The 16,768-nt window shown below is 39.8% G+C and overlaps 1 protein-coding gene across 1 annotated transcript in view; it reads right to left on the minus strand.

The window, feature by feature from the left end:
* Positions 1 to 16,768, minus strand: part of PLXNB2 (plexin B2) — a 261,270-nt gene that overhangs the window by 19,799 nt on the left and 224,703 nt on the right. The window contains 11 exon segments of the mRNA XM_068400929.1: positions 2,348 to 2,494; positions 2,607 to 2,673; positions 3,447 to 3,628; positions 4,629 to 4,858; positions 6,996 to 7,096; positions 8,163 to 8,302; positions 8,765 to 8,941; positions 9,402 to 9,629; positions 11,338 to 11,446; positions 13,037 to 13,204; positions 13,849 to 13,985. Of these exon segments, the coding sequence (XP_068257030.1) occupies positions 2,348 to 2,494; positions 2,607 to 2,673; positions 3,447 to 3,628; positions 4,629 to 4,858; positions 6,996 to 7,096; positions 8,163 to 8,302; positions 8,765 to 8,941; positions 9,402 to 9,629; positions 11,338 to 11,446; positions 13,037 to 13,204; positions 13,849 to 13,985 (1,686 nt within the window).

Consider the following 16,768-nt stretch of genomic DNA (forward strand, 5'->3'; position numbering starts at 1 on the left):
ATGAGAAAACGATGGCCAGGAAACCTCCCCAGAAGGAAAAAACCCCACCAAAACCAAATAGATGTTATGAAAAGTCTCTTTCTTTCACTAGCTGAATCAGTACAACAGCTCAGAGCCCTCGTGGATCTTTTGCCAGTCAGGTAGTTTTGGAGGCCGGGCACATCCGAAGCATCACAGCTCTCACATACATATGGTCCTGCCAACCATAATGCCTGCATTTATCAGCTCAAACCTCAGAAATAAACTTGCATGGCTGGTATTTTTAAACAGTGAAGAAAAGCTACGCCATACGGCAGTCAAATTAAACATGATTGCACTGTCCCTTGACAGAACTCTCAAACTAATCATGAGATTTCACCTTCCTTTTCCTATTAGCTTTATGGTAATTAGACATGATTTTGCTGCTGGTTCAGTATGCAGCACGTCAGCGTAACCAGCGATGCAAAACAGATTCATCTTTTAAATAAGAACAATTAGAGAGCAGACAACTGCTCTATACCGTACTTTCCCACTGTGTCTCACTTTCAGGCAGAAGTGAACTAATTAACTCATGCTTTAACCTACCTCGGTGAACAAATGCTCCCTGACTGTTCACAGTTACCACAACAATGTCATCATCATCATGCCAAAGATCCCAGTAATTTATAGCAATAGTAACCCCCTTCATAAACTTTCATCATACGTACATACATACATATATCTCATCATCTTCCATGCACACACACACACTGAAGACCTTTGTTTGATGGGAAATCTGTAAATCTGGACCAAATACAGCCGCTGTACAATGTTTTAATGTTTAATATCTAGCTAGTACACTTCTTGTGCCCACACCTGATTGCATACACAAATTTTCTGCTTTCACATTGCATTCACTTAGCTTAATTGCAGGCATTGGCTTTTTTGTGAAAAGAAACAGATGAATAAAGAATTATTAAGTCTTACACAATGTACAGTGCGAGGAAATTTTGTTCTCCATACACAAGAGAAAATATAACCAGCATTGCCAGTCAGTGTGGTTTCTATGGATGGCACTTTCAGCTCAGATATAAAGATGACAACTCAACTAACCCCCAAAATATCAACTGAACTTAAAATATTTCTTCTTGCCCAGCACATCCTTTTCCTCCAGGCAGTTGAGGTCACAGTCTAGTGATTCTGTGAGTGAAAGTCCTACAGCAATCTCCTCACATCAGCCCTCCCATCAGCATCCCTTCAGAATACACAAAATGGTGATTTTTTTTTTTACCGGACTTAATAAAGCTTTTTATTAAGTTTCTCTTTCCACACTGCAGATATGTCACTGCATCTTCCTCAGTTGGAGACAACCACAAATGGCTCCTAACATGTCAATAAAACAGAAATCAGAGAGGGGAAAAAAATTCCCGTGTTGGTCTCTGAAGGACAGCCTGTGCATCTTTGATATTCATTACATTGTATCCTGAAGAAAGCCAGCAAGACTGTCAGAAAGAGCAAAACTAGAATTTATGCTCTCTAAACAGCTGAAGAGTGGGCTGCTTCAGTTTTTTAAAAAGACAGTGAATCTGTGTGCTGGAGTATGGTTGAAAAAGTGGTGGAAATTTGTGGCAGTGTTAAGTTAAAGCAGAATTCGTAATAGTAGAGAACTGGACCATGGCACTGGTGATCAGATTCAGGGGGTTGTGGAGCTCATATGGGGAATACCTGGGGCAGGGATCTCCACTTCATCCCACTTGAAGCATCTAACACGGGTCTGCCTGTAGAAGCAGCTTCCCCTCATCTCTGTAGGGAATTATTTCCTTAGGTGGAAATAAACCCCTTTCAGTGCCAGTTGGGCTGTTCATGTTCAGGATAGTTTGACTCACACAGGAACAAGTGCAGAAATAGGTTCATAAAGTGTTTTGGAGATTGCAGAGCCATCTCACAGGGCTGTAGAGGAGCTCATCCTGGTACACTAACAAAATGCTCTCTAAAATGACATTTGATATGCTGACAAGCAGCAATCACAAGGGAGAAAGACAACCCGAAGTTCAACCATAAGGTTAGTGCGAGAATTCTGCAAAAATCAATTGCCAGTTAATTTAGATGGAAGAAGGGAAGAAGCCAAACACCCCGATTACTGTTCAGACAGACTTTGAAAATTATGAAAGGGATTTACTGAAATGGATTCCACAGTGGCAGGACTTGGATTTAATACTTAGAAGATACTTTATAATTCTGTTTTCCTGCTTGAAGACTCGCTTTGGTCAAACTATTGACAGTCCTGCAGATCACAGTAGTCCAGAAAGGCATATACAGACTTAACACTACAGGACTCAATTTTAAAAGAAAAAATTATTTTGTAATATATTAATCATGGTCCGCTTACCAGCTGCGTATACTCTACATCATCTCCCAGTAAACCTGTGTCATTCAACGTATACTTGGCTTTCTTTAGTACAGCATCCACTGGGCCTTTTTCTACCTGGTGTTTGATAGCCTTGAACAATTTATAAAGAGGCTCCCCGGCATTGTCCTGTTTAAAGGAAAGGAAATGAAATAAAGCAAAACCAAAAGATATACTCAATGCAGCATGTTTAAGTATTATTGATTAAAACAACCCACAGGCAACAGACTTCAACTCTTACCTTGAGGTACTGATATAAACAAATAGACATCCAATTAGACAACATTCTCTCAACAACCGTTTCAGATCTGAAAAAAAAAACAACCCCAAGTATGGTAAGGGTACTTAATGACAAAGTTTTAAAGAAAAACATTGCTTGCCTGAATATAATATTTTTACATGCTTAACTGCATGCACTCTCCTAATGCAATGATTTCCCTATAGAGTCTTGAGAGCATGTACTTGCTTTAGGATAAGTGCTTTGTATTGCTCATCATTCCTGGGTACCTTCAGCTCATTACTGAAAAGCACACATCCTTTATGCAAAATCTTAAATTGGGTCGATGCTGTACGAGCTAAAAAATTAACCCAGTTGTGCAGTTACTGGGAAATAATCTACAGATTACAAAGCTACAACATACACAGAGCAAGGCCTTTTGTAATTTATTTGGGATAACAACAGGGTTAAAAACACTAGAGCAAGCCCTCGCTGAATGCACAATCCAAGCTGATTATGTGTGCTCATTTCAGAGATGATGTGTGGTATAAATGCTAGATAATTTGGAATAAAATTAGCTTAAAAAGTAGATGAAACGTTTGGTATTGTATTTTGAAGTAAGGTAGATGTTTCAGTAATCTCGACGCAGACTCTACACTACAGTATTTGAATAAGGAAACCTGTTGCCAGCAGTCCTGCCTGTGCCTTCCACAGCTATTCCTGGTGAGCTTGTCTTCCTAATATGCTTGGGCCAGGCTATTTCTGACTTTCATGGATAGTTGGCATTTTAATACAGTCACATTGCAAAAGAAATACATCTACAGAAAACCAGAGAACTACAGAAAATATGACAATCATTCGAACCTTCTTAGCATCAGCTTTGGGTTTTTGGCCACAACATACTGCTCCATCAGTTCTAAGAACAGCGTCCTCATAATGTCAGTATAATATTCTAGTTTTCCATGTAAAGCAACTGTCAGTAAAGATGCAAAATACACTTTAGCTCGAGCAGAGAATTCCCTTTGGTTTTCCAGTGTGTGAATAAACTGAAACAAAAAACAAATGTAAAATCAGGTCAGATGACAGTTTTCTGAAGAACCTCAACACTTGTCCACACTAAGAAGACAAGCAACATTATTTTAATATTAATCTCCTAAGAACAGAAAGAAAAAGTTTTCAGAAGTTTGAAAAAACTATTTGTAAGAAAATGTTGCCTATAATTTGTTTTCAGATACACACACAGTGTAGTGGACTAACCCAAGGCATGCTTATATACCTTAACTGAAGCCTTATCTAAAAAGGATACTTTAATTAAATGAAAAAAGGTGTTCTGTGACAATTTTTAAAAGAGAAAGTCAACTCCCCTCTCCCCCAAAATTCCCAGTCCTTTCACATCAAATTACAAAGACACTAATCTAAGTACTCCTGGGAATGTGCTCTCATCTGCCATAAACTCTAATGCTACCATTAACTAGCTCAGCACTGGAGCCTCATTTAAAAAAGGAGAAAAAGTTAGAAGCCTACATCTATATTTAGGTGTCTGACAATCAGCCTCAGTTTTTGAGAGTGAGCAATTAGACATCTCTTCAGAGCTGCTGTGAGCACTCATCAATCTTGATGAACAGGCCCCTTGAGGAGCCTCCGCCTCTCTGGGACAGAGATCCAACAGATAGCTGCCCGCAGGTGACTCCCGTGATGAACCAGAATGGAATCAGCATTCTCCGATCATGTTCCTTAAAAGGCTGAATCAAACTTTTAACAGCAGTTTTTATGCCAGATTGGGTAATACCTGTTTTCCTACAGCCACTGCAATGTTGACTAACTCCATACTACGTGACCTGGCAGAGAAATATCATCTTGTCTCTCCGCCCCACCAAGAAGCTCTGGTTGTGATGCCACATACCTGCAGCGGTCACTGTGGAACCAGAACCATGTGAAAATCACTTATTTTTAATAATTTTGGTTCCGTTGTGCTTGCAAACTAACTGTCTTGCACACACAGGGATGTCTAGCTAAGAGACAAGGCAAATCTGCTTCAGTACTCACATTAATGAGAAATGATTTGCTATTGAGAAGGTTGGAGAACTGGTTCAAAGCCTGCTCCACAGTCTGCCGCCTGGCCTCGGGAATATCCAGCTTCCCTGTAATCATCACGTCTTTCTCTCCGTCTTTGGAGGGCAAGAAGAAGACTCTGTCTGTGTAGGTTTTGTAGTCCAGTACTGGAATTCCAGCTTCATTGATATCATTTGTCTGATCCTCCATCTCTATCATTAGATCTGGAATATGCAATACAGTTTAGAGGTTCATTTAAAAAATGCCTGCAGCTTTTTTAGGCAACATGATCTCTTTGGGTGCCTTATAATGGAGAAAAAGCAACTCAACACCAAAAACTCTATTTAATCTCACATTTTCTCTTGCTATTTTTACCAATTACCCTGTTAACTATGACCACAGCTAATCCTATGGTGACTGAGGATCTGCTTTTAGCACAGATGGTTTCCTTGTTGCTGCCTATCTGAAAAAGGGCTTTAATGGATGTCTGGGTGAGTTCATATATACGAATACAGGATTGTAGCACAGAGCCAAAAAAAGACACCACAATATTGTTTTCTTGTTTGTTTTTTTTTTTTTTCCAAAGCACATTCTTTTCCCTCTGAGTCTAGGTAGTAATAAAAGTTCTTTTAAAAAACACATAGCAATCAAGGAAAGAAAGGTTTAAAGTGTAAAGCACACTAATTTAATTGGAAGGAAGGGGATGGCAGGAAGGAAGAAGGTTAAATGGTTCATTGAAATCGATGGAAACATTTCTTTGGCACTCAAAAGCTCTGAAGTTCTTAAAAGGGACAACAATTAGGGAATCATCCTTTGGAGCAGCTATTCTAGTTGAAGGCTTTCCAATTACCCAATATTGCTGATTGACTAGAATACCATGTTAATTAATACAGTGACCTATTGTCTCAGCAATTTTATTGCTCATATTCATTCATTTACCTCCTTGTTTTATAGCATTCAGCAAAGCTGAGGGAAAAAGTATCTTGTGGTTTCCAGCTTTGTTGTATTTGTACTTCCTCCCTGATGTCCCTTTTCTTGGCTATCTTTGGACCCATGTATTTTAGACTGCCTGCACTTCGTGCTGTCGACATTACAGGTTCACAGTATGGATCCAGAATGTGTTTTGACTTCAAAGGAAACCTCCAACCCAACACACGGCAGGAGTCTGTAGCCCCCTACTAGAAGTGTCAGCAAGAGAAAGGCACCTTCTCCTTTCAGAAACGGGTATGAAGTCCATGGGAGAGGTGGCGAGAGAGAGGGCTGTTAACCTTGACCAATACTCTCACAGTTCAAAACACAGTTTGAAATGAAGCCCATTTCGGAATAGTTCTTGATTCAAACATTTGCTTCTGGTTTGTGTCCAGAATCTGGAAGGAGTCTGTTTTCCAGAGAAAGCACGCTGGTACAAGAGAAGAAGATCCTGTCCCAGAAACGCCAGAAAAACAAGACTGGGAGAGGCTTCCAGCATGGACGAAATCTTTGAGATACCCTGAGCTTCTTAAATTAATTTCAAACTCTAACCTGATATTGCTGTTTAATTCAATCCTGCTTTTTAGCCACTGTCAATATGAAATAATTTATTTCTCCTTAGAAATAAAATATTTAGGTTTTTTTTTAGTAGAGGTTATTTCAACATGACCCAACAGCAAGTATAATTCAGATAATGAAGTGACATTTAATGGTAATCATTTAGGCCAATACATGCAATGTTTGCATTCAAATGCCTAATTTAAGCGTTGCAATGAGTAGTTCAACATGTAGAAATGCTGAGCCTTCACACCTCCTGCTGCCTTCCCTGGGATGATGCCTCTATATTTACACAGAACAATTAGCTAGCTCTCAAATCAAGCTTAAGGTTTTCCAACGATAAACAGGGCAAAATGCTATTTCTTCCCTGTGAGCTTGCCAAATTATCCCTTTGTATGCTGATTGCTGCAAATACATTTTGCAGCTCTGAAAACAGCTTTTAATGTGCATACTTGGCACATACAGACATTGTGCTAAATACTAAGTGCACCGTTAGCCACCACAAAACATTCTTTCCTCTGTTTCAATGGCCACTCACATCAGTGGCTATGAGTAACCCCAATCTCAACTAGTTTCTGTTTCCCAGTTGCTAACTCTGTGCTGCCTTTAGACTAAAACTATCCATTTCCTTTAATAACCTCAGCTCCCTATTTTATTTACGGCTTTCATATATAATAGCAAAATATCTGCTGTATGTCAATGTCAGTAATCAAGATTATTAAGATCTACTAATTATTTGTTCCCAGAAGACAGTTTTAGCAAACTAGCACCATTGCTCCCACCCATCTTCTGATTGCTCAAGAGGACCCACAGGAGTGCAAATATCTGTCATACCTGTGAATTCCTTCTTGCACCGGTCTCTGACACTCTCCTCCAGGCCTTCAAGTTGTGATTTAATTTTTTCATACTCTCGTTCTGCTTGTTGGCTCTTGCGTCTTTATGGAACAGAGGTAAAATTTTAAAAAAGTTACAAACTGCAAAAGTAAATAATTTGCAACAGCTCTGAGCGGGAAGCCAAAGGACTGGAGGACATTTTCCTGGTTTTGATTTCTTTTTAAACACTGGCAGCAGAAAGAGAATGGAGGAGGAGAACAGCAACAGTGGACCAAGTCTTCGTGTCATGGAAATCAACCCGGCACCGCCACAGGCCTGCTGATTCAAAGCACACTTGGGCCAGCAATTTAAAATCCAATAAGCAGTAGCCACAAATGCTTTCAGTCACACATTAAGTATAGAAACTCAATTTGTACGTACTGAACAAAGACTGCTTGCAACATGTCCTGCACTGGCTCTGAGCTACCCAGGAGTGTGTCTGGGACTGAACTCAGAAGGTTGCAGGAGGTCCACGAGAACATCAGTGCTGTACAGCACACACTTCAGCGTTGTTTCGGCTATACTGATGTGCACCATAAGAGCGAAATCCACCCCCTCCTGAGGGACAATATGAGGCCCTCATTATTAACCTTCAAATTGCGCTAAGTAGGTCTTAAGTGAAATACAGACATTGTTCTGGCCCTTTGTGAAGCATGATTTTCACCATTAATTATGAAATTCGTTTGTGGGTAACACTTATCTCAGCTGGAAAGGCCAAAATGACTCCTTAGCCAAATCCATCCAGCTCAGACCTACAGTGCTGACTGAGGCAGCATAAATGCTGATGGATATGTATACAGAATAAGTTATCTCCTTCACAAGAGCCACTTTAGCTGCCAGTTCAAGAATGTATGTGTGCAACTCAGTCTGCAATTGTGTGCTTGGCAAGCCTGGGACCAATTGTTGTGCTTATGTATAAAGGATGGACTGGGCTGACTGACACCAAGGAATTTGGTGTGCCTGAGAGGAATAAATTGGTGCTCATACATATTTCCAGCTGTAACTGCCTTTCTTAACTCTGCAGTTCATAAAAAAGATGAAGATAATTTCTGTAGACTAAGCTGAAAACAATCAGGTAGTAACTTGAAAGCTTTAGGACAGCAAAACCACCTAATTATAGGAACTTACCTGTAACAGATGATAGAAGTGATGATGATTGCTATCATAGGAATAAGTACCAGTGGCAAAATAAGATTCAGTGGGATGTCACTCACGCGTGTATCATATTCCACCCTTCCGAGGATCCATTCCCGGAGTCCAAATTTCACCTAATTAGATAAGCACAGACATTTGTCTCAAAAAGTGCAAATGGACAGTGGTTCACTTCTCAGCTGTGCTCTAAATTCTTAGTAATTCTCACTAAGTGAGTTTCTAGCTCAAACTGCCAAACACAGGAAACATTTCTGAATATTTTATACTGACCTGAGGTCACTAGCATTTTATTACATTAAGTAATTTTATTTTGCTCAGCAGAGGAAGAAAAATCCCCAGCCTGCCTAGCTACAATTTTACATTCCTGTATAATGAAGGTAAAAGGCATTTGGCAGCTTGGGAGTGCTCTTTACGTGTGATGTGTTCTAGACAGCAGGCAGAAGCTGGAGAAAGAAAGAACTGCAAGGAGTTTCTTCATGGTACTACAACAACTTTGGAGAAGAAATTACTTCAATTAAGAAGCACTGTATCAGTGTCACGTACACATAATATTAAATTCTATTGAAAAGATAACCTACAATGAATTCAGGAAGGTTATTGATGGTATCTCTCTTCTGGCGTTTCTTTGGTTGAGGCTGTACTTCTGGTGGCTCACAATATAAGTCCGTTTCAGTTAGTGTTTTTATGTTGCAAGGCTCATCACCCACAAAAGCCTGGGCCTCGTCTATCGTCATGGCTTTGTTCAGGTTACTGCCCTAGACAGAAAATACAAGGCTAAGTCATCATCACAAAGTCTTGGGAGACAAGAAGTCCTGAGTTGCAGCTTTCCATTTAGATAATTTTTAGCAGCAGACGTGATTTGCACTGCAGTGTACAGTAAAGCAGAGTGGTTGGGAATTATGCAATTCCTCTCCTTTCCTTCCTGGTGCGAGAAGGGATGTCCCTGCCAGTCCTTGGGAGCTCTATGGCACAGGGCAGCTCCAAATGCCAGGCTCAGCATGAGGGGGCATCCCTGGGAAACCCAAAGTATTGCTAAAATATAGCAGGGAAGGGGAGGGGCGAGAAAAGGGCAGCTGAGGATGTTCATCATCTAGCAGAGAAAAGGGACTCTACCAAGCATTTTGGTAGAGCTGTTAAGGGTTTGAGAAAGGAAGGAAAAATTCCATATGTGCTTCAAGGACAAAATGAGCAACCACCATCTCTTGACAAATTTACCTTTGCATTAATAAGCTTGTTGACCTGTTTTTTGATGCCATCTGTGAAGTTTTCAAAGGTTGGGTCTGCAACATAGGCAAAGGAGTGGCTCTCATTTTTCACAACCAAATGATAATGATCCATTAGAATAACAGTGGTAATGTTATAGTTTTCTGGGTCTTCCAGTATTGGTGGGGAAGAAAAAACTACTGTGGTTTCATTGAGTCTTGTAACAACCTTTCCATCAAACTGTAAGAAACAAGACAAGAAGAACATACACATTTTAGAGTTTGACTCATTCCTGTACATAACTGTTGATAACTTTAGACTGTAGAAATAGAACCACTGAATTTATATCCTCTCCATACAGCAGAAATAACATAGTATGAGGTATTTTCCTAAAAGAAAATGAAATAAATTTGTTGATGGGAATAAATTGTTGATTTATTATGTTCTAGCAGCTACCTGAAGAAAGAGCTTAGGCTACAGATTGGTTTCCATTGCCTCCATATTCTTTGTCTCTGGACCACACTGGGCTGATATCATTAAAGTGCTCTAAGATTAAGAGGTTAATGTGGCAGCTTTAATCCAGATCATCTTCTGTACCATTAAGTATCTCAGGTAGATTCTTTTCTACGGACACTGTAAAATACCTCACTGAAATCCAACACAATTACTAAGTGAAATTTTGGAATTAAATTTACCAATTGTCAATGAACTACTCAAGGTAACTCAGTTAACCTGTGCTCCATCCCCAATTACACAAATGTTTTTATCCTAGAAACTCCTTCAGTTATTCAGTAACATCAATGACAGCTAACATCACTACCGGAACTCTCAACATTTCTTCTATCACCACCTCGGCTTCTCAGTTTGAGAAATGCAATTTGATAGCTTCTCCCCCACATTTCTGATATTGCCATATAAGTGGAAGCAAAACAAAAGATATATGCTGTATGTAATGTCACCTTAAGCTAACATGCTGAGATGATGCTGAGCATACATAAGAAGGGGGGTAGGAAATGTTGATAACACTGTCAAGAATGCTAAATAGACTTTAAGATTGTCCCGGGAGTTAAGGTTATCAAGATAATTACATTTTGTAGTTTATGGCCTAAGAAACCTAGGTAGTTTTCCTCTTAAAATTCTTTAAGGATAGGGTTCTGATGGACCCAAATCCAGCTTGCTTTGGCATACTCTGAAAGTTGAATCATGCATATAATACAAAACATGCACATTATCAACTCTATATGGATCACAAGACAGTCTTAAATTGAAGAGCCAGACTTAGAAAAAGTCTTACAACGTTCTTACTGGAAGATCACTTTTAAGTCCCCAATCATTACACTAAATTGTGATCTTCATTAGAAGAGTGGGAAATTGAGACTAGCAGTAATGTCAGTTCTTTTTAACATGAGATGCAAGAAGGGTTCTTTTTTTTTAACGTTATTTTTCACAACTTTTTGTGAACATGGTATAGCTGGAATATGCATGAAGTGAGAAAGAAAAGAAGACTCGGTTCATTGAGGTCTGAGAAAATAAAAGGCACTGACTGTGGAAAGCTGAGTACTCAGCATTGTCTGGATTTGGGTCCTGTTTCAGGCAAATCTCTAAAGCTTGCAGAGGGAGAAGAAGGAGAAAGATAAAGAAAAAATAAACACTTCCAAATTCTGAAATACATCCACTCAACCACTCAAGGCTTACTTCTTCTATCCTTACTCATATTGAATGAAAATAATTTTAAAGCAGAAAATTGCAAAATGCAAGTGAATGTAAGTCAAGATGGTAGGAGTAGGCTCTTCTTCCACAGAAACCCTGAACAGACCCAGAAATCTGTTCAAACTTTATTCCACTCCAAGCCCAGTGAAGTCCAGTTGGCAAACTTAAACGTATTTTTTAACAGATTATATGTTATGCATTCAGTGTGATGCCTTTAGTGGAAAAGAAAGAAAATTACCCTTTTGAGATTCATTTTCCCTGCTTCTGGACGCTCTGCATATACCACCAATGAGAAACTCTGGATGAGCTCAAAACCGGTTCCAGTTACTGTAATATTTCTCCCGCCACTGAAAGGCAGAATTAAAAGGAAGTCAAATCATTGGCAAACTACCACAGCTATAGACTGCTTTATCCTGCACTGCTACTACTTCCACTGAAAACAGCTATGTAGTGCCTATATGACAATTAGATATCCTACACAAGGGACTTCTGTTAAAGCTATCAATGACCACAGCATTTAAAAGCAGCAATGTCAACTTCGAACGTGTTTTAAAACAGCGGAATAAAAAAGTACAAATTGCTTTGTCAGTATTTGTGGCTTTCCACTGATGCCTATCTTTGTGTGCTTTGCTTCTCCAATGTTTTTGTTAAAATCACCCCACCTTACCACACATGCAGAGACAAAGGTGAGAGCGTCTTTTCCACAGGTCTGTAGGGATCTGGCTTCCCTTTCATTTGCAATACATTGTTTAAAAAATAATGCATTCGCATAAGAAGAAGAATGCATGCAAGTTGCCAGTAGGAATTAAAGTCATCAAAGTAACACGCATTTAGAGGGATAGCAATCCTCAAAGCAATCCATTAGAGTAAGCTTCAGTTTATACGGGGGGGAAAAAAAGTCTTTTAAATCCCCTGGGGTAAATTACTATTGATCTACCAAAAAAACCTCCAGGCTCCAAAACCACCCAAACCAAAAATCAAAAGCAAATATTAAAAACAAATCCTATTTTACATAAGTGACTACTCAATATTCAAGGAGGTGGGTACCAATTTCTCCAAGAGAAGTCACAGCCAATTTTATTTTTAATGTCCTATTTGTAAAGTCACGATGTTACACTTCTTTTTACTGAAAGGAAGTGGAAACATCATAATCTCTCTCTGCCAACTGTACCCCACTAAGCAGAAAGACCAGAATATTAGGGAACAGCAGAGACCAGCGTGAACCAAGGTCACAAATTTGTCCCTGTATCAGTCACAGAATGACTTTCAAAACCAGATGTATGCTACAAGGACTTTTATACAGATGATTTGCCATATTGCTACAAATATAAGAGTGGCATACATTTCTTTGGTTTCAAAATTAGTACTAGGTGAGCTTTTTTCCCGAAGGAACAGCTACCGGATGGGGTGTTAGTGAGTACCACCATACCTTCTAAAAGCATTACTGAACTCTGATCTAGATTTCCTGAAAAGATACTTCTTTTCCTCATGGGACAGAGATGACAAGCCATAACTTTCCTCTGTTTCCAGCATACTTATTAAAAGCTGAATAGAAGAACTGTTAGAAACCTTTTCATTAGACACCTTTTATATAGGTTATCCTTATAGGATGAGGATTTGTAAGTAACACAACGATCATGCTGTCTGACATCACGCTGAAATGCTCCAGATCTCTTTCTTTGAGACACCTTCATTTAAAAGAGGCTCATTACCTTTTGTGGTTTCAGTATTTCCCTTTGAAGTGGGGATTAAAGTTTGGAGGTAAACAGAATACTTTCAAACATCAGCTGCGGTTAAGAAACTCTACGTATCTAAATGTGTACGTGGCTAGGGTACAGGAGTTTTTATTTCAAACAGTTCTACATGTAATAGGTTTATTACATATTACACGTATTTTAACCGAATTGTAAATGAAGTTATGACAAACACTCCATTACCTGCTGAAACTATTTACTGGCAGGAACTTGGTGACAGTAGGATTCTCACGGTATGAAAATAGCTGTGGTACGGTAACTGCTGTGCCCCCATAGTCCATTGTGACTTGAACAGCTTCAACCTTGCTATTAGGTCCTGTAATGCAAACGATCTCATCTCCAAATTCAGTGCTAGATTGGAGAAGAAAAAGAAGAGGAAACATCTTCAGTTACTAACATTACGGTGATTTGTATTCTTTACTGCTTTACCCCAGAAGCAACAAAAACAGGTCTCTATTTTTGCTAGGCACTGAGTAGATACGAGAGGAGACAACACTTTCTTCAGATCACTTAGGGTCTTTAAAAAAGATGTAGGATATGAAAAGGAGTCGTGTACAAACACAAGAACAATGCAAGGTCAGCACACTTTGTGTCATTCCTTTTTTTGGGGAAAGAGAAGGGCAGCAATTCATAAAAGGAAAAAGAAGTGAGAGGAACAAGCCAAAGGGCACTAGAAGATTAAGATTTTATATGCAACCACTGAGGAGATGCTGAGTGAAAGCATGGGTGGGTTTAGAACAGCCAGTCAAGCAGAGAAAGCCAAAACTGGAAAAATCTCTGGATATCTTGAGTTCTCCCACTTCAGTTGTTTACAGCTGCTGCTTCCAGCTGGAGCCTCTGAGTGAGTTTCTGTCTGAACGTTACGTGCAGAGCTCCATTGCATGGGATGAGTCATGAAGAGATAGACAATGGATTCGTTGAATTTCTAAAGGCCAGAACAGGTTGGTGCTTTGTTAGGATACAACTCTGTATTGTTAGTTACTCGGGGTACGTACACATTGCAAGGCTGGCTACCAACTGAAACTTTAACGTCCTTCATGGAACCAGTGGCCAGGTTTGTACCAGTGATGGTAAGTGTTGTTCCACCTGCCTGTGGACCACTTTCAGGTCTTATTTGAGAAGGGTGAGGTTCCTGCAAAGAGGAGATGGTCAAACTAATTAAGAAAATGAAAATAAAATTTACACCAGTATTAATTGGTATAACAGCTAACAGAAGTTTAATATTACTACGTGAAAATTAACAGAATCAAAATAATGATGGACAATTCTTCTAAAATAAAACAAAATCTTTCATTATTCATGCTGAAGGAAGAAGTAGCAGATGATGTGAATGCACTTACATTTTTTCCACACCATATTTTACAAGGCTTTATATGAACTTCAATTCCCTATTTACAAAATGTAGAGTTAGCTGCCATTAAGTTTGTGAGAGCTTCCTGTTGGATTTCTGTTTTCGTACTTCTTTTAAGATTTGTCTCTTCCTTATGGCTGAGTCTACCTTCACTTTCCTTACCCTTTCCTATGTTCTGCGTCAGCTACAGGAGAGACAGAGCAAGGTTTTTGAAACTGGCACCAAACAGAAAGAATATTAAGATTTCCTTTATCTCACAAGGGTCTTAACTGTGCAAAAATTGTCCTATTCTTGGGCAATGAGCTTGCAAAGAAAGAAAATCAGAAAACACTAAACTTCTCTTTGTGCACCTAGAACCTTGGAGCAGATTTCTTAAAACTAATTGAAACAAGCAGACTTGCTTCAAATTGTTATGAAATTTGTTGGATATTTACATTTCTCAAATAAGTTTCCTCCTTTTGTTCTCAATTCAGCCTTTCTTTCCGTGACTGTATTCCAGGAGCTATGATAAATACTGTAAATTAACAGTGAGAGCTTTTCATGAACAGTGTGATTTAATTACTTCATCACTAAGTAGTCCCTGCTTCCAGGTGAGAAAAGCATCCTTATTCAGGACAACACTGAAGCTGCTGAATCAAGAGGATGACCGAAGCCGCATGAGATGGGTGACCAGCCGGCTCCAGACGAGCACTGCCTGCGACTCCATGGCCTGGCCATGCCTGCAGACGTGCTGCAGCCCTTGCGCCAGGGCGGTAGATGTGCGTGTAGGCAGCAAGGCTGTCCCACGCAGGCAGCAAGGTGGTCCCACGAAGGCAGCAAGGCGGTCCCATGCAGGCAGCAAGGCGGTCCCACGCAGGCAGCTGCCACGTGTGTCTTGCACATGGGTAGGATGCCAGGTCCAAGCACGCGGCAGGGGCATTGCTACGAAGGACCCTGCATTTGCTGAAGTGTACCAGATCAACAGCTTAGGGAGGCTGTGAATAGGTAATGCCTTTTCTGATGTATAACTGTGCTTTATCCATATTCAAACACAAGCTTTCCTTAAATGAGTCAAATAAGCAACAAGCTTATTTCCCAGTCTCGTGTATTTGTAAATGATATCGGCTCTCCTCCTCTTGCACAATCTTGCTAAAATGGTTGGATGATAATAAAGTCCAGGCTTGGGGCCATTCTGAATGAAGTGTATGCAAATAAAGGAACCTGAGGGAGTTAGTCTCTTCTCCCAGGTAACAAGTGATAGGATGAGAGGAAATGGCCTCAAGTGCCAGGGGAGGTTTAGATTGGATATCAGGAAAAAATTCTTCACTGAAAGGGTTATCAAGCAGTGGAACAGGCTGCCCAGGGAAGCAGTGGAGTCATCATCCCTGGAGGTATTTAAAAGAGGAGTAAATGTGGTGCTTAGGGATATTGTTTAGTGGTGGACTTGGTAGTGTTAGGTTAATGGTTGGACTCCATGATCTTAAAGGTCCTTTCCAACCAAAACAATTATGTGATTCTAAGAGCAAAGAAGCCTGAAAACTTCCCTTGCTGATGAGGGTTTCCCTGAACACCATCACACTGCACTGATCTCCCACTCTAAGGAGGAAAAGCCCTGCTCAGAAAGAGACAGCAACAAGCCCGCACCTCACTAGTCATGCAGCAAAAACCTTTCCTCTGTGTCGTTTTGCTCAGGGACAGACTGCCATCTCCGTGACAGCTTACGGCTAACAAACTGAGGGCCCACGAATGGCAGGGAGGAGGGGGACTGATGTACCGCAGCTTGGTTCAAAGCTCAGTGAGCCATCGACAGGTTTCTAACAAGTGGCAGGAATCCGTAAAAATGCATCCAACTGACCTCATGGTTACTTTACAAATTTGTTCTATTGAAGCACAGACATTATAGAAACGTGAGAACTCGTACTTGCTGTGCTTGTTTTACCCTTTTATGTCTGAGCAACTTCCCTCTGAAGGAATGCATCATGGTTCAGCTCACTTCACAAATCCACAATGACAACTCTAATTTGCTCTCAAGTCATTGAGCTTTAGGAATATGCTTTAACACTAATTGGGTGTCAATTGCTTTTCTTCCCTGAGAGAAATCTGTTTGTAAACCCTTCACTCCTCAAGATGCATATTGCCACAGCATGTGACTGCTCTCACATGCTAACCTTTGATTTCGTTTTAATTTAATACATCACTCAGGTTACAAGATTTTATGTAGGGAAGTGATTCAAAGTAATTTTACAGCATTTTTTAAGCAAAAAGGAGCCTTGATTCAATATAAGAGTTCACTAAAACTTTCTCACTTAGGTCTATACAGCCCTCTCTGTGCACGCTCTTCTTTGGATTTAATTGCTTGCCGATTTCAGCTAAATTGAAATAAGCCACGTGAGGGTAAATAAAAAGTTTGAGGGGGTTAGTTTTAAAAATCACACTTGAAGTTTAAATTAACACAGGTCTAGACATGCACTTCAAGAAAGGCTTATTTATGCTTTTTTGTAACACAATTTTGTTGCTGAAAAAATTACAATCAAAATTGTATATAAAATACACAGTAAATAAATTGCTTACAAAAATGTATGAAA

This window comes from Nyctibius grandis, chromosome 5 (genome assembly GCF_013368605.1).
Source record: "Nyctibius grandis isolate bNycGra1 chromosome 5, bNycGra1.pri, whole genome shotgun sequence".
Lineage (NCBI taxonomy): Eukaryota > Metazoa > Chordata > Aves > Nyctibiiformes > Nyctibiidae > Nyctibius > Nyctibius grandis.